General features: G+C 39.6%; 1 protein-coding gene across 5 annotated transcripts in view; it reads right to left on the bottom strand.

The window, feature by feature from the left end:
* The window catches only part of LOC109429189 (protein TANC2), a 453,344-nt gene that overhangs the window by 50,985 nt on the left and 375,036 nt on the right, over window positions 1–27,323 (bottom strand). For all 5 annotated transcript variants that reach the window (XM_062856594.1, XM_062856595.1, XM_062856597.1 and 2 more), the window contains one exon: window positions 10,554–10,711. In XM_062856594.1, the coding sequence (XP_062712578.1) occupies window positions 10,554–10,711 (158 nt within the window). The remainder of the gene's footprint in view (window positions 1–10,553; window positions 10,712–27,323) is intronic.

Below are 27,323 nucleotides of genomic sequence, written 5' to 3'. Positions count from 1 at the left end.
ATCCAATTGTGAATCTCATAACTCACACAAAACTAAGAAAGAATTTTCTTTGAATAGGATGACAGAATTACAAAAGCAATCTTTGAAGGAATTCCTGAAGCAACTACTGCTGGTTTAACTCTGGACCGACACTTTGGAGGATATCTCGGACGTGTTGAATTTTCAAAGAATTTTCCGAAAAAAATATGAAGTAATTCCAGAAGATTTAAGAAGAAGTCCTAAATCTTAGAGATAATTCTTGGAGGAGTTTCTGTAAATAGACATGAAGGAATTACTGAAACAATCTCTGAAGGAAGACTTTAAAATAATATTTGGAGAAGCTTTAAAAAAAAACTCTAGAGAAAATCCTGGAACCACTGGAATTCCGGATCAAATCTTTAGAAGATTTTTCGAAGAAATTGTTGAAGGAAACCTTGGAAAAATTAGTAAAGGAATTATTTGAGGAATTCAAGAAATTCCCCATGAAATCAGTGGATGATTTTCCGAAACAATCCTTGGATGAATTGTTGAAAAATACTTTGACGAAATTTCTGAAGGAATTCTTCAAAGATTTTCTGAACTGGAGGAATGTCCGGAAGAATCCTTTGAGTAAACCGTTGAAGCACTTTCTGCAAGAATTCTTGGAGGAATTCATTGAAGGAACTTTTGGAGAAATTTACTGATTCCATGGAAAAATTCCCCTGAAACAAAAAAGTAATAAGAGGATTTCCATAATGAGCTGTAATTCTCGATGAAATTTCGTACAGGAGTTTTTGAAAAAAAAAACCTCTGGGAGGAACCCCCGTAGGAAAACTTGAAGTAAGTACCCAACAAACATTTTTGCTGAACAAGAGTGGAATAAACTATTCTTAGGCAAACTTTAGCCTAAGGACTGCTATTCAGATAGGCCTGTTACTTGGAGTACTAACGCAATCCTGTTAGAGGATTTTTAAAAGCAAATTATTGAAGGAATTACTTAGGAAATCATTGGAGAAATTTTTAAAATATTCCATGAGGATAATTCTGAAGGGATCCTCGGAGGAATTGCTGAAGAACACATGGGGCCTGAAGAAATTTTTGAAAAAAAAATGTGATGGAAATCATGGATAAGTTTCGAAGCAAATTGGTGGAATTCCTGAATGGAGGGATTTCTCAGAAAATCCTTGTGGGAGTTCCTGAAAAAAAAAATCAATGGAAGAGATTGACGAAGTATTCTTGGAGGAACTTCTAGAAGCAGGCTAGTTTTCATTGAGCGCTGGTGGTGTAAAGCTGAAGAGCAGAGTTATCATGCACCAAGTGCAGACAAACCTGCCTGGAAGAATTTCTAAAGGAATCCTGAGATAAATTCATGTTGGAATTCTGGAATGAATCTTTGGAGGATTTTTTGTATACTGTCAGATTACATTTGGATAAATTCCTTAACGAATCCCTGGAGGAATTTATTTGATTAATTTCTCAGGGAATTCTTGAAGGAATTCCTAGAGGGATCTTTGGATAAAATTTAAGGATTTCTTGGATAGACGCTTGCCCAAATATTTCAAGAGATCCACGGAAGTAAACTTAAAATATCCTTGAATAAAACACAGGCAGAGTTTTCCGAAGATATTCCTGAAAGAATTGTTGCGAGCATATCTGAAGGAATTCCTGGAAGATATCTGCAATGTGTGTAGTGGTGGCTTGGTATCTGGAGGCCGGATTTGCACGCGCATTGCCTTCGGTGCTTCGATTTTATTTTCACATGTGGTAAGAGGGCGTTATGGCTGCATCGAATAGAAGAACTGAATGGATGGGTGGATACTTATCGGTGAGTTCGTTCCATATTACTAAAAAATAACAGTATTTTCTTAAAAAAAAATAGAATATATAGTAATGTTCGTCATGTTAACTCCTTCCCGTGACAGTCGTTGAGAATTAGAGGTGAGAGGTTAGAGGTCGGATGCAATATGTCGCTTTTTTCTTGCCGTTTGCTCGCGCTGTCGTCGTTCCTCGTGTGGAGGTGCTTCGTTGACGAAGTGACTAAGCGACTGCGACTGGTTCTTCTTCTTCTTCTCCATGGCTCTACGTCCCTATTGGGACTTGGCCTGCCTCGCTTCAACTTAGTGTTCTTTGAGCATTTCCACAGTTATTAATTGAAAGGCCTTATTTGACTGCCATTGTATGATTTTTGTATATTGTGACTTGTGAGGCAAGTACAATGATACATTATGTCCAGGGAGCCGGGAAAATTTTCCCTACCGGAACGGGAATCGAACCCGCCGTCTCTGGGTTGGCAATCCATAGCCATAACCACTAGGCTAACTGGAGACTGCGACCGGTGTAAACGAGTAAGCAAATGGTTTGGAATGCATCTCCGACCTGTTACAGTGTTGCAATCAGTGGCAAACTCAGAGCACCAACTAAATGCGGTTATCCGAGGCCGATGAGTTTGTTTCTTGTTATTCTATTTCGGTGGATTCTATTTCAATTATTTTATTAATTCAGTCTTATACCAAAGGTGATAGGGGTATTCTATGTTTGTGTTGTCTTCTCTCGAAACATTTTTTCATTGACTTTGTATAGATCGTCACCTAAGTGTCGACTTGGATTTTTGTCGGGATTACAAATCATAAAATTTACCTCTTCTGATTATTTTCTTGAATGACACTTTTTTTGTGCAATCTGGCAGATGATAGCTATTTTTTCTCTAAGTATCTGTTTGTGTATGTTTGTGGTGTGTTTTATTTATTAATATATTTTTTGAATACATATTGAGTGATCTATTGACGCGGGTGGTCGATTGTTTGCTTTCTGTGTGAAGCGAACAATAGCGCGTCAATTTGCATGTTTTGCCACGTCTTGTGTAGTGAATATTAAGTGACCTAGTATGGTACACGCTTGTATGGAAAAAATAAATCCTCGCTCCAGTCGACTTTTTAGATTCCATTTAGGTCCCATATGAACTGTGAAAAATTTCAGCGCAATCGGTGAAACTATAGTTTAGCGCAAGCGGTTCAAAGTTTTCATAGGATTTACTATGGGAAAAGTTACACTTTCAGATAAAAAATCCCAGAGGTCGTCCCTTGTCTCCTTAATTCAAATTGATCAATGTTTCTTGTAGAAAAATCAATTATGAAACTTTCCTTCGAAGACAGCAAAACAATTGGATGCTTGTGGAAAAAGTTATTGATTTATTACCGATTAGTGATCCAACGAACGGCTTTTTATTTTGTTTTATCAGCAGCACTGCTGCTGCCGTTGTTGCATGGGGTGGCGGGAGGCATCACCACCCCCAGAAACAGCAGCAGCCAAGGCAGCAGCTACAGTGCTGCTAATAAAACAAAACAAAAAGCCGTTCGTTGGATCACTAATCGGTAATAAACTAAAAACTTTTTTCACAAGCATCCAATTGTTTTGCGGTCTTCGAAGGAAAGTTTCATGAATTATTTTTCTACAAGAAACGTTGATCGATTTGAATTAAGGATACAAGGGGCGACCTCTGGGATTTTTTATCTGAAAGTGTAACTTTTCCCATAGTAAATCCTATGAAAACTTTGAACCGCTTGCGCTAAATTATAGTTTCACCGATTGCGCTGAAATTTTGCACAGTTCATATGGGACCTAAATGGGATCTAAAAAGTCGACTGGAGCGAGGATTTGATATTTGTCCCATACTAGTGACCACCTGACGTGGGTGGTCGATTGTTTGCTTTCCGCGTGAGGTGAACAATAGCGTTGTAGTCTTCCTGGTATGATTCAATTTCAAAAGATCGTATTACTTATCAAAGTGAATCCTGACTCAACGATACCTTCCCGGCTAACAAGCAATGAAGCAATCCTTCCTGCAACCTTTGGTGGGCGGTAAATGCGGACCTTTACAACAAAGGTTGCTACTAACATTCCTTCCCTATTCCAACCTGACTGCAAGGACGTGGCCGGCGCCATTATTATACCGGTAAGAGAGTCTTTGAAGCGCGTACAGTGAGAATGTTGACCACTTCCAGTCAATTATTCAGTAACTGAGCAAGGGCCGTGTTATTCTCAGCAAGAGTGAAACCCCTGTCTTCAAGCCTTAGGTGCCGGCAAGATGCTCATGACACTCCGCGGAAACAAAGTACTCGTAGATCCGATTAAGGAATTCCTTATATGCTTGATCTCGTGCACTTTTATTTTGCTTCTTTTGCCTCCTACTTTCCTACTACTTTCCTCTATCTTTCTGGCGTCCGCTCTTAACAGCGGGCGACGCCTCCCACTTTCTTACTTCTCTACCCCTACCTTATTCGCACTTCGTTCTCATTTCTTCGGAGCTCCGCGCACTGCAACGCCTTTGCTACCGCTCCTTTCGCCTGTCCACTGGCTTCGTTTCTCCTTCTGGGCCAGGGGGCTGGCAGCTTTTCTCCTTCGTCTTCTCCTCTTTAGGCTGCAGCCTCTCGCCGCCCTTCTTCATGTCCCGTGCGCCCCTTGAGTATGTTGACGGACTCGAGGCTTCAGCGATTCGTGGAGTCACTGGAAAACGCCTATGTTCGTCGGCGCGTTTGGTGGTTGTATTGGGTACAGGGTTTATGCGGTCCAGTTTTTTCTTAACTTCTCTTCTCCTTTTGTTCTTAGCTTCCAACACGGATTTTCACAACTTAATGTCTTACACTCCTTCTAAATAACTTTCTAACTTCCAATATTATTCAAATTTCTTCAGATGTCTTTTACCAAACTGCGACTGTTGTCTATGCAGATCCCTAGGCTATTGATCCTTCGCTTTAAAGATCGTTGACCCTGAACCTTTGGTCATTAACCCGTCGTTAGCCCCAAATTTCCTCCTCATCAAGGTCATAGCCGCCCATTCGTGCAGTCTTGTCCTGTGCAGCCTGATGGTGGCTAAAGGAATTACCGTACCCGTCCCTACATGGGGCAGTGTAGTGATGGCTGCGTTCGTGGGATTATTGGGACGTTGTACTTAAGGACAAACGTCTTGAAATCCCGTTTCAACAGTGCATCAGAACTTCAAACGCACAAATCTCAAGAAGCAAGCTTCAAACAACAATGCATTTTATTATTCTTTTCTTGGTCACTTGTAATAAGCTTAACATAAGAAGCTCAGGTGCGCTGGTTTTGTTTACGTAGAGATGTGTGCTTTCGAAATCGTGAGTAAGTGCCAAAGTCGGCCATTGTGGCGGCCATTTAGGGTTTCTAACAAGTTTGTCCTTTTTTTATTCTTAGTCACTTAACCTAATTTACAGCTGTTTTGTCCACTAGGGCACTACGTGAGCGATTCCAATTGGACGCTGCACTTACACTTTGTACAGCGCCTAAATGTATTCTATTTTAATTCATCAATATTGAACTGGTGCCTTTGTGCTGCTTTAGGTTTGTCCTTAACCTAGGGTTGTGGGGGTAAAGTGGACAACCTAAGCATTTTGGACGTTTCCAGTGGAAATGCGACAAAATCCATCTACTTTTCCGAGTAACATGGAAGGTAATGATACACTCAAGAAATCTTGTAAGGGATTGCATTTAAAAAATATGGTTTTCATTGATTATTTTCTTCACCAAAACGTGCATCAAACTAGCGAGAAAAAATTGGTGGGGGTAAAATGGACAATTGATGGGGTAAAATGAACAAGTCATTAAAAGTTATATAATAGCATATTGTTTCTATGTTTTAAATTACAAACTATCAATTTTATACAAAACCTTTATTTTGTAGTTTTTACAATTTTAATAATAACTTTGAAATACACTAATACAATTATTGTAAAAATAGTGTAAAAAAACAAGCACTGTTTTGGATGAAAATAATATTTTGTTGATAGGGTCAAAACACTAGACTTCGCCCCCCTAAAATTCTGCTCCAATCTTCGCCACTTCATATATAAAAAAATGATTTTGTATTGAGGGGGCGAAGTCTAGTGCTTTTACCCTATAAACTATTTTTTATAACTTTTTACTTCAACTATCTCACGATATGTATGACGGCTTGTTTGAAAAAAAAAATTGGTGAAAATTGAACCGAATGTCCATTTTACCCTAAAAGTCTGATTATGTTAAAATTATTTTCAAAACTTTTTTTTTACGAAACTTTAATTTTTTTTCCAGTCAAATGTATTCTTCTACGAGGTCTTTATTGGTTTAGGGCAGTGATTCCCAAAGTGGGCGAAATCGCCCCCTTGGGGGCGAAAACGGCATTAAAGGGGGCGAAAATTTAAAAATTAGAAATTGGGGGGCGAAAAATTCATCAAGGGGGCAATTTTCCACAAACCATTTTATTTAGATCTTGGACACTAATGCCAGCTAATTTGATAAAGTGTCTTAAATAAAATATAATAATTTTATTTAGGATTTTTTTGGTTATTTTTTGACAGTTCTGGTCTCTTTGTCAAGAGAGTGTTTTGTTATTAGAATTGTCTGAAACTTGGTCGAATAATTCAGCTTAATTGGGAACATTTTGATGTAAATCTGGGATTCAATAAGCTTAATATATTACCCCATGACGAATAGAACGAAGTTACCAAAAACTAGAAGAAGTTTCCCTTCAAGGGGTTTTATTTTTTTTCAGAAATATTCATTTTGAAAACCAAATCTCAACTCAAGTGCAACTATTTTTGGAGAAATATTGATTATTTGATTATGTGCTTTTTCTAAGTCATCAGCCATTAAGTGAAAGCTTCTCATCTCTTAATTAAATAAATTATACTTGTTGATGATCGCATGTTTGCAACAATATCATTTGATACAATCTTCATGTTTCACGAAATACGAAACTTATCTGTCCTTGATTTGTCTCAGGTGTGAATTCAAAACGCGTTCTTAAAGCTTTCATGTATTTCAAGATATAGCTGAGCTCTGAAAGTATTTTGAATTTACCAGAGTTTTTCAAGGGTCCTGTATTCTAAGATTTTTTGAGAGAATATTAAACAAAATTTGGGTACTAAACATTTTATTTCAGATTTCTGATCCTTTCCTTTTTCTTTGATTTTACAAATATCTTGTTATTCGAAGTTGATATCCAAGATGACATTACGTCTGCATATTTAGTAAAATTGCTGAAATTTTTCAAACCACTTGAAAGGTTTTTGTTTAGTTTATTTAAATTTATTACGGAATCTTCTAATTTTCGGTTAAGCTTCAATTTTCGTCAAACTTTTGGAATTTCTGTGAGAAAACCAAGGCGTTTTACAAAGCTGAATCCTTAAACCCTACTTTGAATCTTACTTCATCGATATTTGAAAATAATTGTATTTAAAAGTCACATTACCTTAAAATTCTCCGAAAATATGATTCTGAATGTTATTTATTCACGATTTTATATTATAAATTTAAACTGGAAGTTGAATGAAGACGTAATAGAATTTATTGATGCGTTTTAACATTTTCAATAAAATTGAAAAAATACAGTGTAAATAAGAAGGTCTTGTTCCAGTAATTTACAAAATAGGCAGAATTTGTAGATTTTAATGCAATTTCAAAATTTCGAATCTTGTTTCAAAAAATTCAAACTTAGGGGGGCGAAAATATTTTTCATCAGCTTCAAGGGGGCGCTTGGTCCGACAAGTTTGGGAACCATTGGTTTAGGGTGTAAAACTTGTAATAATTTGAAAATAACTTACGAGAAATCCTTTGCAATGATAAGAAGATTTTATATCATTTCCGATTTTTCACGTGATTTTTAAAGTTTTTGTCATTTTAAAAAGGTTTATTTGATTTTAATGTTCAAGATCAGCAAAAGTGTAATGTGAATCTTAGGCATAAGCTTCAATCGTTAAAACATGTTCAAAACCAATAAAAGTCATGAAACTGTACTATGTTCATTTACCCCACCTGTCCTCTTTACCCCACCACCCCTAACTATAAACGTTTTCTTTTTTTTAAACAAACTTAACGAATACTACAACGCAACAAATCTCATCAATACTGGACGTTACACTGACACTTGTTACAGAGTGGAGTAGCAACCATAGATATGTGCAGTCAGTCCAAAAGCTAAGCTAAGTTAAGCTAAGCTAAGGAATTTTCAGAATATTTGTTTAAAAATTTCTTGAAGTAATTCGTGATCATGGTGTCGATGGTAGAAGAATATTATTAGAAAAAAAAAAATCAGTATCCCTAAGTCACCCACCAAATGAAAGCTAAAAGTCTATACTTTCACTTGGTGCTAAGAGCGAAATGTTATATTGGGGGTCATTTTCCCATACAAATTATGGGTTAAATGTACACAATTATTTTTTTTTTGATTTCTAGAAATCACGAAAAAAAATAAAATTGTTCTAGACCCCCCGTTAGAACATTTCGTTCTTAGCCTCAAATGCAAGAGGGCGCCATTAGCTTTCATTTGGTAGGTGACATAGGCATACTGATTTTTTTTCGATAATTTTTTTTTGTCACAGACACCGTGGTGATGGATTCGCCAGAGGTAGTTGTTAATAATTCCTGGAAGAAATGGTGGAAGAAATCTCCTTAGCAATTCTGGAATGTTGGACAAGTATCATCCATCAATCAGAACGTTTGTCGATTGGCGCTTCCGTCTGTTGTGGTTGTGATGGTCTTCATGTGTATAATTAAGAAAGGTTGTGCGGGAAAAAGGTGTTACGATTTGTCATGTTCTTTGAAGCAATGAAATCAATGAATTGTCAGCTAGTGAACAATTGCTTCAAATTTGAATTTCGATTCCGAGATTGTTTCACCTTAACACAAATTCATCCGAAATGTCATTCACACCTCTTTGCAACTGTGGTTGGACCTCAACAGTAGATTTCACAACTAGAGACATAAAAACATAAATTAAATTTGTGAAAGGTTTCCATCAACGTGAATGTCACGTATATCGACTTGAACAGAATTGACCAGGTTCTGAACTGCACCCAACAAAATGATAAACGTGATAAATATATCAATCTCTTCGCATAGGTAATTGCTGTTGTCAGAAAATGACCTTAAACTTAATTAACTAGTTGATGAATAGAGCCGCTGGCTGGCTGGCTTGCCGACTGGCTGGTTGATTGCTGCATTGGGTCGGCATCATCAGAGAACAGCAGCAAAGAAGGCAACCACCACCGCCGACCGAGTGGAACATTGGCACATGCCAATAGAAGCCAAAATGTATTATGCAATCTTTTGCGGCTACCGCTGCTCTAACAGAATTGGTTCCGCTTTGTTCGGATTTCAGTGTGGCGCGTCGAGCCAGACCAGGGCTCTCCCCCAAATGATAAATGACCGTTACAAGCGCGTAAATGAATTTTGACCATGAAATGCGATGGCCCTAGTTTAGACCATTGCGTCGCATGGTTGCGGGTATTTACTGCGACTGGTGAACAACCGTTGAATAGCCTCCGTCCAGCCGTCCACCACCCGTCTCATTATGGGACCCATTATTCGCTGCAAAACTAATTGAATCGTGTCTTTTTGCTCGAAAACAGACTCAACCACAATTATTGCCGTGTTTGAACATGAAATATTGACGCGTTTAACCATTAATTGACACTTTTCGTCACGCTTTCTTGTTTGGTGCTTAGTAGAAGAAAAAAGTAGTTGCTGAAAACATGGTGGCTAGCGAGATGTCTGTCCGGCCCATACTCTTGGGCTTTGTGTTCCCAAATGGCTTTGGATTGCAATGCAAATTACATGGACCGTTGACTGCTACTTGACTGTCCCGTTATGTAGGGGTGGTGACTGTTCAATTGCACAATGACAGCTAATCAAATATTGCATAATCTTTGCAGCAGCATTTGCTCAAGATTTTACATTAGTGTCAATTAGTCTTTTTTTTGTTTTTCAATACAGATTTTATAAGTATGCCCTATATATTTACACGCGTTTTTTCTTCAACATTATTTGCATTAATCATTCAGGTCAATGACGATATATTCATTAAATAACACTGATTACTAGTTATATATGGACTCGAAACTTAATGATAGTCAACATAGGAACATATAGGGTAATTTTCCAATTGTTGCACGGCTGAAAATTCGCCAATTATTGCACACCTCATAAGAATAACATGGAGTGTGCAAAACACGTGCGCGTGTGTAAAACACGCGAATAATGAAAACAAATGAAAAAAAAAACATTGGGGTTAACAACTGATTATAAGCATCTAATTAGCCAGATGAACTGCTTGTAGATGTTCGGAATGAATACTGCTACAAGTTAATAATTTTTGAAATACAGGTCGGACTCGATTATCCGGAGTTGGGTTCTGAAGCTTCCCAAACATATATAGTCCATAATTCCCAAACCCTATCTGTGAAACGTAATGTTGTATGAAGCTAAAATATCGGCATTTTGTCAAGCTGATTTTGATTAGTAATCAGTCAAAATTTCAGCTTTTTACAACATTTCGTTTGTCAGATATATATATATATATATATATATATATATATATATATATATATATATATATATATATATATATATATATATATATATATATATATATATATATATATATATATATATATATATATATATATATATGTTTGGGAAGCTTCAGAACTTGACTCCGGATAGTCGAGTCCGACCTGTACGAACAAAGGTCGTTATGGTAAAAAAGTACAAATTCGAGGTCAGTGATAAGAGATAGTTTTACAAACATATTTAGCACTCACTTGATATGTTGGCGAGAGGTGGCCAGCCTGTCTAGCTTGCGAGCGACAAACCGGTTGAGGGGAGCTGAGGGGACTCAGCAGCGTCGTTGTGCTACCGATTCCTGTATCGTAGCCGTGCATCTTTCTGCTTAAGTAACTACCGTGGTTGGATAGAATGTCTGTAATGGTAAGAGAGGTTACAGATTATAATTATATGTTCTATATCATTTTAGAATTCAAGGATAAATTTACGATTGTATCAGTTCTAGTTTTGGACATAAATGTACGTTTCAAATAATCAATTTCCCCCAAGAATAGTTAGGATTCCAACCATTGGCGGAGCCAGCTTTTTCTTTTTTCTTACTCACTCTCCTAAACATACACGAGAAAGAGCGAGATGAAAGAGGAGGCAAGCTGCCCCCTCTTCTATCTTTCTTTCTCCTTCTCGTATATGTTTAGGAGAGTGAGTGAGAAAAAAGAAAATGCTGGCTCCGCCAATGATTCCAACTAAGGCACATAATGATATCATTATGCAGAACATCCATTGTTCGAAACGTTCTTATGCCCGAGCAGAAGGGAATATCTTACAAATACCATGTAAAGAGCAACCTGCGCTCTAATATCTAAAATTGTTATTGCTATATTATTCTACAAATCAACATCACAATAACTATTGGAGGCATTTTAGCAGAGTATGGTATTGATGTATTGTTGATTTAGCAGTAAAAATAGCTTAATAACAAGTTTTGTTATTACATCATGGAGCTATCGAAAAAATGAACAATTGCATAATGGAAAATGTTATTGTTTCGTTATTTAATACCTTTTGGATAACAAATACAGTACCGTCGTGCGGGGCTACTTTTGAAATGCGGGCTACTTTGGACACTTTTGAATATGGATTTTTTTAATTCAAGAAATGGTTCAAATCTGTTTGGTGTCTTTGTGACTATTATGACGCAATATTTTTCCCATGAATTTGAATTTGTTGAATTTGTTTTTGAAACAAAACCTTTATTGCTTGTCAGGACTAAAAAAAATTACATAACGTATCAGAACATTTGCTCTGTAAGCATTGTTTCTACAGTTTATAAATTTCAAAGGGTTGATCAATTCGTTCAATATGTATCAACGTAGCATATACAATCGATTATTTGTTTCATTATACATTATAAATGACCGTTTCCCTTTTTTAAGGCTGCCTGTATCATAATATCACGCTATACTCATAATACCAAAGGTAGCACAGAACCATCTGTGTCCGCAGATCGTCCTCCATTTGGTCGATCCACCTAGCTCGCTGCGCTCCACGTCCACGTCCACGTTGTACCGGTCGGATGACTCTCGAGAACCATTTTAGTCGGGTTGCTATCCGAAATCCTGATGACGTGACCCGTCCACCGTAGCCTCCCGATTTTCGCGGTATGGATGATGGTTGGTTCTCTCAGCAGCTGATGCAGCTCGTGGTTTATTCACCTTCTCCAAGTCCCGTCTTCCATCTGCAGTCCGCCGTAGATGGTACGCAACACCTTCCGTTCGAAAACTCCAAGGGCGCGTTGGTCCTCTGCACGTAGGGTCCATATTTCGTGCCCATAGAGGACGACCGGTCTAATCAGCGTTTTTTTAGATAGTTAACTTCGTGTTACGGAGAACTTTATTCGATCGTAGAGTTCTACGGAGTCCAAAGTAAGAACGATTTCCTGCCCTGCCACAATGCGCCTCTGAATTTCTCTGCTGATGGTGTCGTTGTCGGCGGTCACCAGTGAACCCATGTACACGAATTCTTCAACCGCCTCGAATTCATCACCGTCGATAGAAATTCGGGGTGGCGGGTGTGCTGATTCCTCCCTGGAGCCCTTTGCCATCATGTACTTTGTCTTCGACACATTAATAACTTTTTTTTTGGAGATTTTGGCTTTCTCAGTCTAGGGAATCCAAACGATTAAATTGGCATTGCCATTGGCATTGGTGATCGCTCCCAACACGAACCGTGATGTTCCAGCAGGTGTAGTGGGGGGGGGGGGGGGGGGGGACTAGTAGCAGAGTTCACTCCTCTGCAGGGGTCCATATTTTTGGCAGCAATTCCTTCTAATGAGGAGGTAATACGCACGCGACGTGGTTCCAAAACTACCGACATATATTTACATTACAAACTGTACATTTTATTTACAGGAGTACACGACAAACATTTAACATATTGAAATGACTGCTGGGGCGAACCCAGCAGCGATTGCCGTCCGATACTATACTGACGAGAAGTGATAAATTAGCTCACAACCTCCGTATGACGTCGTCGATGATCGTTGCCGTAGATAAACGAATAGAAATTTCTCCAAAACACGATACTCGTAGTTGTGGCAGTATAGAAGTACTTCATATCCAGAGCGAATGTAAATCAGCAGATTTCCGAATTGGATGCCACTGATGGTTCCAATGACAGTGGTGTATTTAGGGCGGGCACCGCTAGTCCCACCGATTAAATTAGGGCAATGCCAATTTAATCGTTTGGACTCCCTAGACTGAGAAAGCCAAAATCTCCAAAACATTTAACTTCCAGTCGAAAATCTTACACAAACACATTAATAACTAGTCCGATTCTTCTGGCTTCACTCTTTAATCGGATGTACGTTTCCGCTATCGTCTCAAATTTACGAGCAATAATATCAATATCATCATCGAAACCAAGCAACTGAACGGACTTCGTGAAAATCGTTTCACTCGTGTTTATCCCCGCTCTCCTAATTACACCCTCTAAAGCAATGTTAAACAGCAAGCACGAAAGACCATCACCTTGCCGTAACCCTCTGCGAGATTCGAAGGGACTCGAGAGTGTCCCTGATACTCGAACTACGCACATCACTCGATCCATCGTCGCCTTGATCAACCGTATCAGCTTATCCGGGAATCCGTATTCGTGCATAATCTGCCATAGCTGTTCTCGATCGATTGTATCATACGCCGATTTGAAATCGATGAACAAGTGATGTGTGGGCACGTTGTATTCGCGGCATTTCTGCAACACCTGGCGGATGGCGAACATCTGGTCCGTTGTAGCGCGTTCGCCCATAAATCCAGCCTGATATTGCCCCACGAACTCTCTTGCAATCGGTGATAGACGGCGGCATAAAATTTGAGAGAGTGTCTTGTAGGCAGCGCTCAGTAGTGTGATCGCGCGGTAGTTCCCGCAATCCAACTTGTCGCCCTTTTTGTAGATGGGACACACGATACCTTCCATCCATTCCTCCGGTAATACTTCCTCCTCCCAAATCTTGGTAATGACCCAGTGTAGTGCTCTCACCAGTGCTTCTCCACCGTATTTTAGAAGCTCGCTTGGTAGTTGATCTGCTCCAGCGGCTTTGTTTTTTTTTTCAACCGGCCAACCTCCTCCTCAATCTCTTGGAGGTCAGGGGCCGGAAATCTTTCGTCCTGTGCACATACTCCTAGATCTGTTACCACGCCACCTTCGGTACTTGCAACGTCGCCATTGAGGTGCTCATCGTAATGCTGCCGCCACCTGTCGAAGAATAAGTTCTGCCTGTTCCGCGCCTGTTTGTAACGTGCCTCATTCGCTCTCGTACGGTGTTGCAGCATTCTCGCCCATGCTGCATTCTTCTCGTTTTTCAACTGTTCACATTCGCCGTCGTACCAGTCGTTTCTGTGATTCGGAGTCGCGAAGCCTATTAGTGCTGTAGCCGAGGTACTACCTATGGCGGATCGGATGTCCCTCCAGCCATCTTCAAGTGTAGCTGCGCCAAGCTGCTCTTCCGTTGGTAGGGCCACTGCTAACTGCTGCGCGTAGTCTTGAGCCACTTCTACGTTACGCAGCTGCTCGATGTTGAGTCGCGGCGTTCGACTTCGACGCGTGGTGATAACTGTCGAAAGTTTTGAGCGCATGCATACAGCGACTAAGTAGTGATCCGAATCTATATTCGCACTGCGGTATGTGCGGACATTGGTTATATCCGAGAAGAATTTACCGCCGATTGGTACGTGGTCGATTTGATTTTCTGTTTGATGGTCGGGTGATCTCCAGGTAGCTTTGTGGATATCTTTGCGGGGGAAGAAGGTGCTTCGGACTACCATACCACGGGAGGCTGCAAAGTTTACGCATCGCAGGCCACGGTGTGTCTGGTAGAACAAATTTATTACAAAAAAATGGGCATCGCTAATTTTTACGCTACGTGAAAGTTGACGCTACCAGCTTTGATTCAAGCCCAACATCGAAATATTCCATCAGGGGAACTTTTTCATACAAAAATTGGGTATGTTTGTTAAGTGGAAATAGGGATTAATTTGGAACCGTGCATTTTGTATGGGGAAAAACAGTATTCTGAAAAAGTTGTTCGGGATCCCTCGGTGGATTTTTTTGAGGGACCCTGCAAATGAAAGCTGAAAGCCTGTATTTTTGAATAGCGAAAAATTTGACGATGCCTATTTTTTTGTTATAAACTTTTCCCATACACACGCCGTGAGGCCGTTATCATTCGATACGACGTGCAGGCTGTTTCGCCCGATTACCGGTCTGTACATTTCCTCCCTTCCTACCTGCGCGTTCATGTCGCCGACAACGATTTTCACGTCACGCGGCGAGCAACCATCGTATGTTTGCTCTAACTGTGCGTAGAACGCTTCTTTCTCGTCATCAGGTCTCCCTTCGTGTGGGCAGTGGACGTTGATGATGCTGTAGTTGAAGAAACGGCCCTTAACTCTTAACATGCACATCCTTGCGTTGATCGGCTGCCACCCGATCACACGATGTCGCATCTTGCCCAACACTATAAATCCTGTTCCCAGTTCATTAGTGGTGCCACAGCTTTGGTAGAAGGGAGCCGCTCGATGCCCGCTTTTCCACACTTTCTGTCCAGTCCAACAAAGTTCCTGCAACGCCACGATGTCGAAGTTGCGGGGATGTAGTTCGTCGTAGATTATCCTGTCACATCCTGCGAAACCTAGTGACTTGCAATTCCATGTTCCAAGTTTCCAATCGTAGTCCTTATTTCGTCGCGTGGGTCTATGCCGATTGTATCGAGTCGTATTTTCTCCTATGTTATTCGCAATGGGGATTTTTACGGGTGGCTTATTGGGCCTACGCCAACACTCCTGTCTCGCCGGAGGGCCATCGTGCCAGTTCTGTTTAACGTCCCAACCAACACTAGGACGACCACGCTGATGGGGCACGCTGATGGGGATCTAGCTGGGCGTGGTGCAGCGTTTCTTATTCAGCCGCTGGATGCCAGAACAGACGCTGTTTGAGCCGCACCTCCTTGGTGAACAGACGCTCGAATCGTACCTCCTCAATCTAGCTGAAGTCAGAAGGACAACAGTGCCCAGCCTGCACTACCAGCTAAGCACACAACTCTTAGCTGGCGGTCTTTGTCATCGCTTGACCCGTGGAAGCATGAGGTAGGAACCTGTGAGGACCAGAGCTATGTTGGACGCTCTCCTTATCGACTCACCGTTTTGCAGACCCCCCCCCCCTGAAATTTCATGTATGCGTTCCTTATTGGAATAACCAGAATTGTTATTTTCTAGATGCGATTCATACAACATTAAGGACAGACTTGTTAGAAACCCAAGATGGCCGCCACAATGGCCGACTTTGGCACCTACTCACGATTTCGAGGGCACAAATCTCTTCGAAAACAAAATCAGCGCATTTGATCTTCTTATTTTAAGCTCACAGATAAAAATATTCTTGTAACTTTACACTAGAAATCATGCACATAACGGGAATGCTCACTTTCGCTTAAGTTTATGCGCGCTTTAATTTTAACATGCTCAGTTTGTCGGTTGATGTAAATTTCATTCATCGCACAATTCCTCGATTTTCCAATTGGAACCTGCATTACAACAATTCAGGCCAAACATGTCTAAAGGTCCTATCTGCAGAAGAGAGGCTCTCTTTGGTTTCCCTCTCTTTCGTTAAAATCTCAGCTGTTTATTTGTATTATGATTGTTTCCTTGCATTGAACGATGGTCAAAACAATCGACTTTTGATTTGTACTGCAAAAATAGTTGAAAAGTGTACCATTACATTGCAATAATTGAAAGAGAAAGTGAACAAAGAGAGCCTCTCAAATGCAGATAGGACCTATTGAAATGTTTGGCCTGAATTCTCCAACGCACAAAGAGGAACAAGGTGGAAAACACGAGCGGAGCATTTGTACCATCACTGAAGACTAGGATTTCAGAATGGGAATATTATTTAGTAGAGTAAAACATAATTTCGAATTATGAAAAACTTCAACACAAACATTATTTATGCAATCACTGCCGGGTTACCGCCGCTCAAAAAGTTAATATTCTTCACATTCTAGCCGGCTTCTCGGGTGTCACATTCACGGAGAATCGATGCTGCAGGTTTATTCCTCTTGCTTGCCGCATCCTCAGCTTGATAAAGCCACTGAATCACAGCTTCCAGAATCTCACTTATTTATATTTCTATTCTAGCTCTTATTTTATCGAGGGAATGAATTTAGTTCACAATCACCACCGATACACACGAGCTTACAATATGGCTGCTGCGGCAACTGAGCTGCTGTCATCAGCGTCGACGGCGGACAGGGGATGTAAGCGAAAATCGTGTAAAATTGCGATAAAAACAGATGAATTCTAATAACTCTCACGTAGCATTGAACGATTATAAGCATTCTCCGCATGTGCATGAAGTTTGGCAGAAATTTGTGAGGAAGCAGAGATTACACGATGCTTTTTTCAACGAAATGTTGCTTTATGCTAGAGTTAATATTCATATTTTTTTTTCTGTGCTTATTACAAGTGAGCAAGCACAGAATAATAAAATGCGCTGTTGTTTGAAGCTTGCTGCTTGAGATTTGTGCGTTTTAAGTTCTCATGCATTCTGGAAGCAGGATATCAAGACGGTTGTCCTTAAGGTATTCGTTTTTTTTCTTATTACCACATTATGAAGGGCATTCCCAGATATGGTAGTATTAAAGAAAAATATCTTAATATGTTATTTAATTGTTATACTTTTCTGGTCGGGTCGCCTGACAGCTTGGAATTGAGTTCCCTGTTTAATGAACTTTTACCCCCGGAACAGGGGGGCCCATAGTGCTATTCTAAAAGTTTCGCATTTTAAATAGTTTGATGTAACGTTTATAAAAATCACAAACCTGGTTTATCACGACTGAAAAACAACTCATTCGTATCGTCAGTTACTATAACTGAGAGAACCATAAGCATGACCTGGATTCTAACGTGTTCACATCCATATTTGGAAGTTCCATGCATACTCCGTTACACACTGTGTTGAATGATATATTTATCAAGATATCAATCAAACACGGGTCCATGCAAAAGTTGCCTCGCTGTAATCGTTCAGCCCGATACCATAATGCAATGCGATATGTATATTCTCGATTCAAGATATGCAGAAGCTGCAGATAAAGTATACGTCTCTGTGAATTGAACGCAACAACTTCTACCCAACAACGAAGTCTCTTGTTTGATTGACTTTTCAAGCCCAGATTGGCTCACTTTCGAAAAATGCATGCAAACGCACCGTTGTTGTTGTTGCTGCTGTCGTTGGTTAGTTGCATGCTGCACGAACTTGTAGAACATGTTTTCTGGCGATTGCAATTTTCGCACATACAAACTGTCATCACCTCGTTGTTCCCAATCAAGAACGCAATTCCGAGGAAGGTTTTTCTGCAAATAGGCAATCCCTCTCGCCAATATTACCAACCGTTCCAGCTCATCAGCGAAAAGTCAATGCTTTACCACGGAGGTGCTATTGATTTTGCCTGCATTATATAATAAAGCATAGCAGTTAACGATCAATTAAAGCGTCCAATCGTGCGTCGGACCTTGAACTCGTGGAATTAAAGCAGACAGGGAGACAAAATGGAACTGATTGTCATTTAAAAGGTTCGAACTTTATGGGTAAATTCATGTTATTAACGAACATTAGCTTCGATTATGATGGTGCTGGGAGGTGCTGGCCTGTCATCACTCGATACGAAAATGAGTGTTTTTCATATCAAGGTCACATTTGGATGGCCTGTAATCATTGGAATTGCAGGTGGAAGGAAACGCGTTCCCATGTTAATTCTGCTGTTGTTCACAGCTTGTATTTTATGCCAGAAGCTCACGCAAAGGTGACATAACGTTAATAGTTTAATTTATTTTTTTATACGCTCAATCATTCACACTACTGTCCTTGTCAGTGGATTGGATTGGAAACATTTTCATCAGTTTGCAAAGTGCGGATCGAATCGCAATAAAGCATTATTTTTTTTCGCGTTGTCCAGAACGGTTTGCGATTGGCTGTACATTGTCCATTAAGTTAATCCTTCGCATTAATTCAATAACATATCACACGTTTTTATGCGCTCAATTTCCATTTTGGGGGACAGGATTCGTCGGCTGTCAGAAGGCACAAGGGCACACCGAAGGGAGAATGGTAATCCAAAGCGTAATAAAAAATCATCCAGCAAAACTAAAGCACTTGATGAACGACAGATGAAGGATCTAGGAAAATGGGCTGAAAGAGTAATGGCTTTATCCCTGTGCCGGTTATCGAAATCACGCAATCCGAACCCTCGATCCATGGCATGTAATAATTTGCATCATCACGTTGCCAGTGCAATTGCAAACGAAACAGATTGTGTGGGACGATCGCGGCTTCGTTGGAATCGTGGGGGAATTAATCGGATAAAGAATTACCGAAACAGGACCGTATTGGCACGAAACCCCTGCTTCTGTGCATTTCTCGCAACTGGTTTTAGCCACCTACGAGCGCACACGGTTCGTGCGTGGTGGCATCCGCTAATATTGCACACGATCCCTGCTTCCAGGATTAATAAATTATCAAATACCGCAATTTATGTGTATGGTCACTGGGGGTATTACTTAGCATTGACGATTTATGAAGACATTTTTCATACCTTCAACAAGATGCGTTATTCTCCGAACAATGTTTCTCCTTTTTTTCTCAAATACATAAGTAAGAAAGGTATTTTTTAGCAATTTAATATTTTCCCATAACCTATAGTGGACCCCTACCAATTATTCTCAAATTTCCCGCTCAAATCCTCTTCTACCAGTAAACTACCACCGGGAGACCATGGATCATATCCCTAGACCCCGCGGGGTCCACTATAGGAAAATTTGATAGAGATTTCAAACAATTATTTTTTGCAACTCGGCACTATAAATTCTTATTTTACACTTGTCGGTTTGGCACCGAAACGGCCTACTTTTTGCACTAAATCAAACAGTTATGGTTCATAATGCAACTCATTTCGGTTGCATTATGAACCATAATGCAATTGTTTGATGAACAATCTGAGTTTGCACTTTGGTTGCCACCGTTTCCACGGTAAGAGCTTGCAAAACTGTGACGGTTATAGACTAGGGGCGGGACAGGTCTAATATTCATTAGCGGTATTAAGCAGTATTAGAGGTATTAGGAGATATTAATCCCAGAAGAGATCCATTTGTGAACGAAGTAAGCCTTGAACTAGGCTGATTTAAAATGTCAAAAACAAGAAATGCGTGCTTTCATCGCGGATGCATGAATGAATATTATCATAAAAGTAAATCGAAATCGGTTGCATATCTATGCTTTATTGTGGAACCTCGCACCTTACATCTACGTCCCAAAGTGTGTATCTATAAGAACACAGACCATTCCAACTGATACCTACAATACCGTAAGTCTTCATGCCGATCAATATTTGATGGCCAATATAAGCTTACCTCTATAATCTGAAACTAGCAGTGGCATCCAAGCTCAAAGAGGCATTGGAGTGCAAATTGTCATAGATAGCAATGTTCCCCATTCTGTTATTGCCTATTTTTCCCGTTGTAGATTTTGATCAGCTCACACGATTGTCTAAGGGGCGATTTCTTCACCCTGGCTTAAGCGTTAAGCCAGGTTTAACTGTATGGGTAAGCCTGGCTTACCGGTTAAGCCGAGGTGAAGAAATCGGCCCTAAGGGAAGCTTTTTTTGCATAAGGTTTATTGACAAATATTAGAAACAAACCATTATATGATAAACAGGAGTTTTAAAAATGTAGTAAACTGTTCATTTCAGTGTTTCTTTTCATTTCAGTTTTTCTTTCATAGTCATCGAATATCTATATTTGAAATTGTAAATTTCCACGAGCTATATGCCTTGAACGTATATTAAAAGCTCATCTAATAGCATCTGCTGAAGCCTCCTTCTAGATTTTTTCTACTGTAAGTGGCACGTGAAGCTATTTTTTCACAGCTGAAATAATCAACAGAAATTAGAATTTTAAATTGATTCAAACTGGAGAAAATCAAACACAACCCGTTCTTTCACTTTTCGTGTTTGTGACAGTTGGTTGTTGCATGTAAAGTCATGACATACTACATAATAAATGATTCGGTGAACGGAAAGATTAGGAAACTAATATTTATTAGACGGTATTAGCGGCGGTATTAGGAGCTGTCCCGCCCCTAGGTTATAGATGATTATATCACAGCTTGCTTGATCCAAACTTTAGGTCTAGTATGTTGGAGCACGTGGTCGATTCCATTGAACTACCGCGAAACAGGATGGTACTTACAGAAATTACCACTTTCTAGTGAATAATTTTGGTCATTGCAAAAAATGTTGTATGTAACTCGTTGCAAAACTCGATTTTTACAGCACTTGTCGTATTTATTATTTATAAATGTATGGCTCGTGCTGTAAAAATCATCATTTTGCAACTCATTGCATAAATAACTATTATGAGAAATATAAGGTGTTTTCGCTCGTTTTTGTGTGCAATATGTAGGAAAGATATAGAACTTGTTGTGCAACCATTGGGTGAAGACGATTTAGTTAGGATATCATAATATATTTACGACCAGAACAAATTTCAGCTAGTGGGGGGTCCACTATTGGTTAACATACCCTATCCAGCTCTCTATCTGTAATAACCATCCCAATTCCTGCACTCTTCACAACAGCCCTCGAAATCCCAACTTTATTTCTGGATTCTCCAAATTCCTTCTAGCTGGTTCAAGAGCCCCCAGATAAGCTTCAGATTACTCCAACAAACAACTATTCCTGAAAACATGAGCATTTTTTCGCCAGATCCATTGCTTTTTACTAAACTATGTCGATCCGATGCTCATCAAAACAATTGAACTCGTCGAGTCAGAAAATCATAACAATGAGTGAAAAAAATGTTACCGGGGTAACCGTGAGGAAACGCAGGTGTTTAGTGGGGTGTGTAAATAATCACTGTACAAAAACTAATTTGCACAATAGTCTAATTCTAATAAATTTCGAGACACTCAATACCTGTGGTATAAACCCTTAAATCGTTTAGAAAGAGGGTTTGAACCAGAGCGTTCATGATTAACAAAAATTTTAATCATGATTAATCATTGATGATTAAAATTCCAACTCTGGTGATTATTGATTATGATTAATGATTAATTTGATTTAAGGATGATTAAAGATTATGATTAATGATTAAAATTGGTTTTATCTGTGATTATTGATTATGATTAATGATTAAAAATTGCTCATTGATTAAAAATCATGATTAATCATGATTAATCAATCACAATAAACTGGATATGATTAAAATATATTTATTGTTCAACATGGTTTTGAAGTTTCCGAAGTAAAAGGTACCTCTGTCCGGGAGATTTTTGAAAAAAGAATCATAGATTATATTATTTAGAACAGCATTGGAACCAATTTAAATTGGATCATATATTTTATATGATGAATCATTTTTGGTGATGAATGATTAATGATTGATTAATATTTTTTCTTATGATTATGACTACTGATTAATGATTAGATTTCAAAAACAGTGTGATTAAGATTAATGATTAATGATAAAATGAGATTTTTTTTGTGATTATGATTAATGATTTTGATTAATCTTAATCATTAATCATTAATCATGATTAAATTTATGATTATCATTAACGCTCTGGTTTGAACTTGCTTGTGGAAAAATATCGAATTGTTACGTTCTCCTATTAAAATAAATATTAGTGGATAAAAGGGATACACTTTTTTTCGTAATCCTCGCATATCTTTTGTTTATTTTTAGTTAGAATACAAAATCATATCTATCAGTATGATTCCGCAGTATCGATTCCGGTTCCGTTCAATAAATGGTTTCGATTTTTAAAATTTTATCCGTGTTTCTTATGTATTTAAGAAATATCTTGAGAACCCAATCTCGTATTTTAACAACTTAAGTAAAGTTGGGAAGAAAAGCTCTTAGTTAATAGTTGAGGAATTCATAAAATACACTGTATTAGCATTAGCATTAGCATTAAGCACATATTCGTAGGTGGTACAACCCTGGATCGCTGTTATGATGATTGCATCCTTCCTGTCTGTTACCAAAGCACAAAGAATTGGGACTAATCTCTGACTCTTAGACTAGATTGACGCAATCCTCCAACGGCCAAGTGCTGTCCTGGCCACGTCCTTGCGACAGCTGAGGGATGGGAAAGGAAGATTAGTTGGACACCTATGAAAGTACATAGAGACCTCTACATTCTTTCAGGTCTAGGCGTCACGGGAATTTGGATGTTAGTGGAAGGGTAAAGTTCAAAGGAAACGTTTGGCCAACGTTCAAGTGCACAATATATTTGGTTGTTGTCTGGTTCCTTTCCGAATTTCATCCAAGAAATATCTTGAGAACCCAATCTCGTATTTTAACAACTTAAGTAACGTTGGGAAGAAAAGCTCTTAGTTAATAGTTGAGGAATTCACAAAATACACTGTAGCTCAGGAAATCCCAGTCGCAGATCCTGTTCCAGTTGGACTGTAATTACATTAATAATATGAAGCACATGTCGTTGCTAGAGTTTCTTTGTTTATTTCGATAAATTTTAACCTTTTTAGTCATCCATCTCGTGTGGCTGCGAACTTTTGCGAACTATACGTATTTTTATCAAGTCTTATTACCTACTAGAACTAAAAAAAAAACTTTAAAATAATCTAGTATTACGGTAGCATGTTAAGAAACCGTTCATCGAGGGAACCAGATATTTTAATCTTTTGCAATGAAATGCGAACTGCGCATGAACATACTTCACAGCGCAGATGCGATTTAACCCTCTATGTAATACCCAAATTTTTGATTTTGATCTAAATATCATTTTACGTCATCTAAAGCCGATTCAAACACGTTTTGGAAGATGATTCTTGTTAATTCTCGATTTCGTGAATTTTTTTGATTTTTCTAATTTTTATTTTTGAACATCCCCACACTTTTATATTTTTCCTGGAAGCCTATTTCGGGTACGGATTTTTTGAGACGGAAACAGAGATTTTATGATTATTGTTGAATTTTTTTTTTTATTTTTTTTTCATGAAAAGTTTTGTTTTCGGTGTAATTTTAAGGAAAATAATTTTAGAGTGTATTCGACTCCCTTGAACTATTAAACTAAGATAGAATGATTTAAGAAAAACTAAAATTATGTTAATTGTTGCGAATCAATACTGTATAACAATGACTTCTGAACGGTGACTAAAACATCTATTTTTCAATGATTTAAAAAAAAAATGTTAATTCGTTTTAAAATACACCAAAAACCATTTTGAGATATACAGAACAGTCCTAAATATCAGCCAAAAATTAAAAAAAAAATGGATTTTCCACGAAACAAAAATTACAAAAATGCTCAAACTATACCCCGTCTAAAGGCGGGGTTGGGTATTAGAGGATTAATCTCATAACTTTTGTTTTTATTGTTACAAAAGGAAGTATTCACAAAATACGTAACTTTAATGATTTGAATGTACCTTCTTCTTCTGTATGGCTGGAACTTGACCTGCGTATCTTCAACTTAGTGCTCTTGAAACACTTCCATAGTTTTTGATTGAAGGTTTTTTTGTAACTTTGCGCGACTGGTATACCTTGTATATAAGGCATTTCCCTAACCTCCAAGAGATTGGGGAGGATGTTGACCGGTTGAAAAACAACAAAACCGCTGGAACAGATCAACTACCAAGCGAGCTTCTAAAATACGGTGGAGAAGAACTGGTGAGAACAATGGGTCATTACCAAGATTTGTGTGTCCCATCTACAAAAAGGGCGACAATTTGGATTGCGGAAGCTATCACGCGATCATACTACTGAGCGCTGCCTACAAGATACTCTCTCAAATTTAATGCCGCCGTCTATCACCGATTGCAAGAGAGTTCGTGGGCAATATCAGGCTGGATTCATGTGTGAACGCGCTACAACGGACCAGATGTTCGCCATCCGCCAGGTGTTGAAGAAATGCCGCGAATACAACGTGCCCACACATCACTTGTTCATCGATTTCAAATCGTCGCATGATACAATCTATCGAGAACAGCTATGGCAGATTATGCACGAATACGGATTCCCGGATAAACTTACACGATTGATCGAAGCAACATTGGATCGAGTGATGTGCGTAGTTCGAATATCAGGGACACTCTCGAGTCCCTTCGAATCTCGCAGAGGGTTACGGCAAGGTGATGGTCTTTCGTGTTTGCTGTTCAACATTGCGTTAGAAGGTGTAATAAGGAGAGCGGGGATAAACACGAGTGGGACGATTTTCACGAAGTCCGTTCAGCTGCTTGGTTTCGCTGATGGTATTGATATTATAGCTCGTAAATTTGAGACGATGTCGGAAACGTACATCCGACTAAAGAGTGAAGCCAGGCGAATCGGATTAGTCATTAATGTGTTGAAGATAAAGTACATGATGGCAGAGGGCTTCAGAGAGGAATCACCGCGCCCGCCACCCCGAATTTATATCGACGGTGATGAAATCGAGGCGGTTGAAGAATTCGTGTACTTGGGCCGCTGACAACGACACCAGTAGAGAAATTCAGAGACGCATTGTGGCAGGCAATCGAGCTTACTTTGGACTCCGCAGAACTCTACGATCGAAAAAAAGTTCGCCGACACATGAAGCTAACTATCTACAAAACGATGATTAGACCGCTAGTCATCTATGGGCAAGAAGCATGGACCCTACGTGCAGAGGATCAACGTGCCCAAGGAATTTTCGAACGGAAGGTGTTGCGTACCATCTACGGCGGAGTACAGATGGAAGACGGGACTTGGAGAAGACGAATGAACCACGAGCTGCATCTGCTGCTGAGAGAACCAATCATCGTTCACACCGCGAAAATCGGGAGGCAACGGTGGACAGGTTACGTCATCAGGATGTCGGCTAGCAACCCGACTAAAACGGTTCTCTAGAGTCATCCGACCGGGACAAGAAGACGTGATGCGCAGCGAGCTAGGTGGGTCGACCAAGTGGAGGACGATCTGCGGAGCCTTCGTAGAGTGTGGAACTGGAGACACACAGCCATGGACCGAGTGGAATGGAGACGGCTACTATTTATGTACAGCAGAGGCCACCCAGATCTTAGTCTGATCGGTAAGGTAAGTATGTTTTACCGGAAAGGTTTTCAGGTGCAGATCAGCTGCCACCGTGATTCCTTCCAACAACAACAGTTTCAACGTCAGACTTCCTCGTTTGCCATATAGTGTAGCCATGTCCTAATGGTTGTCTGGTAGTCCTCTTCCTGGCCTTTTTATTTCGAAAATGCTTCCCCGAAAAAAATTTTAGAACGTTATCGTCTTTGAAACATCCGCGAGCACTAATTGTATTTGGCGTAATCAGTAAACACCGCGCGACGACTGACGTAGCAACCCCGGGATTCACAGTTCGAACACACCAACTACCAAAAAAAAAACACTTTAGTAAACACAAACGATTATCTCAACGGTAGTTCAATTTATCTGAAGGAACTGAAGCGGTCGGCACTTCGGCAGCGGCAAATGCGCGGGGCTGGATTATTTGTTAATGTGGCAGATTTGATGAAATATTTCAGCTTTGCTTTAATTATTTATTTTTTCCGGGAAGCATTTTCAAAATAATAGCTGGTGATCTAGAAGAAAGTTGGTAACGAGCTTGAAGCTTGAGATTGATTGGCCGCCCGTGGATGCTACTCCAGTATACACTCACACAAAGAACCAATGAGATATCGACGGGGACTAAGCAAGCATCTTCAGTGTGCAAGTGTTGGTGATCTTCTATTTTTAAGCGACAATGGCGCCTGCCTCGTCATGTTGCAGGTCAATGTGGGTAAGGGGAAGGAAGTGATGATTGCAATCGTTTGTATCCATATCAGACCGAATATACCTCTTCGTCTTCACAAATACATGCGAATGTCGGAGTGTTGGTGGGATGTGGTTGGCAATGGGTTAGGCCGAAAGCCGTTAGGCCGAATGCCGTTAGGCCGAATGTCGTTAGGCCGAATGCCGTTAGGCCGAAAGGGTCGTTAGGCCGAAAGGGTCGTTAGGCCGAAATGGTCGTGAGGCCGAAAGGGTCGTTAGGCCGAATATGCCATTAGGCCGGATGAGTCGGGTCGTTAGGCCGAACTGGTCACTAGGCCAAATGGGTTGTAAGGTTAAACGATTTGCTTAGGCAACTGGATGGAAAGAAACTGTTTAATGTTTGAGGGAAACGGTCTTCGACCTTGACATTTTGGTTGCCTTCGAATGTTAATTGAATGAACACACTAATAGTTTTTCGCGTTTTAAAGTCTAAATTATAGTTACACCGGAAACAAATTAAGAGTTCCAGTTCGAACATGATTAACAAGATTAAGTGCAACTGAATCGCGTTCTCTAAAACTTCGAAAGAACAGCCTATGTTTAAAAGAAGGAAAAATCTTCGATGAAAAAGTTGTTAGCCGTTATGCTTATAGTGAATATAAAAGTAATATTACGAAAAATCAGCCTATGTTCAGAAGAAGGAAAAACTCTGTTGAGGGCTGTAATCCT

Source organism: Aedes albopictus, chromosome 3, assembly GCF_035046485.1.
Source record: "Aedes albopictus strain Foshan chromosome 3, AalbF5, whole genome shotgun sequence".
Classification (NCBI taxonomy): Eukaryota; Metazoa; Arthropoda; class Insecta; order Diptera; family Culicidae; genus Aedes; species Aedes albopictus.
This window is presented reverse-complemented; position numbering and strand designations above follow the sequence as displayed.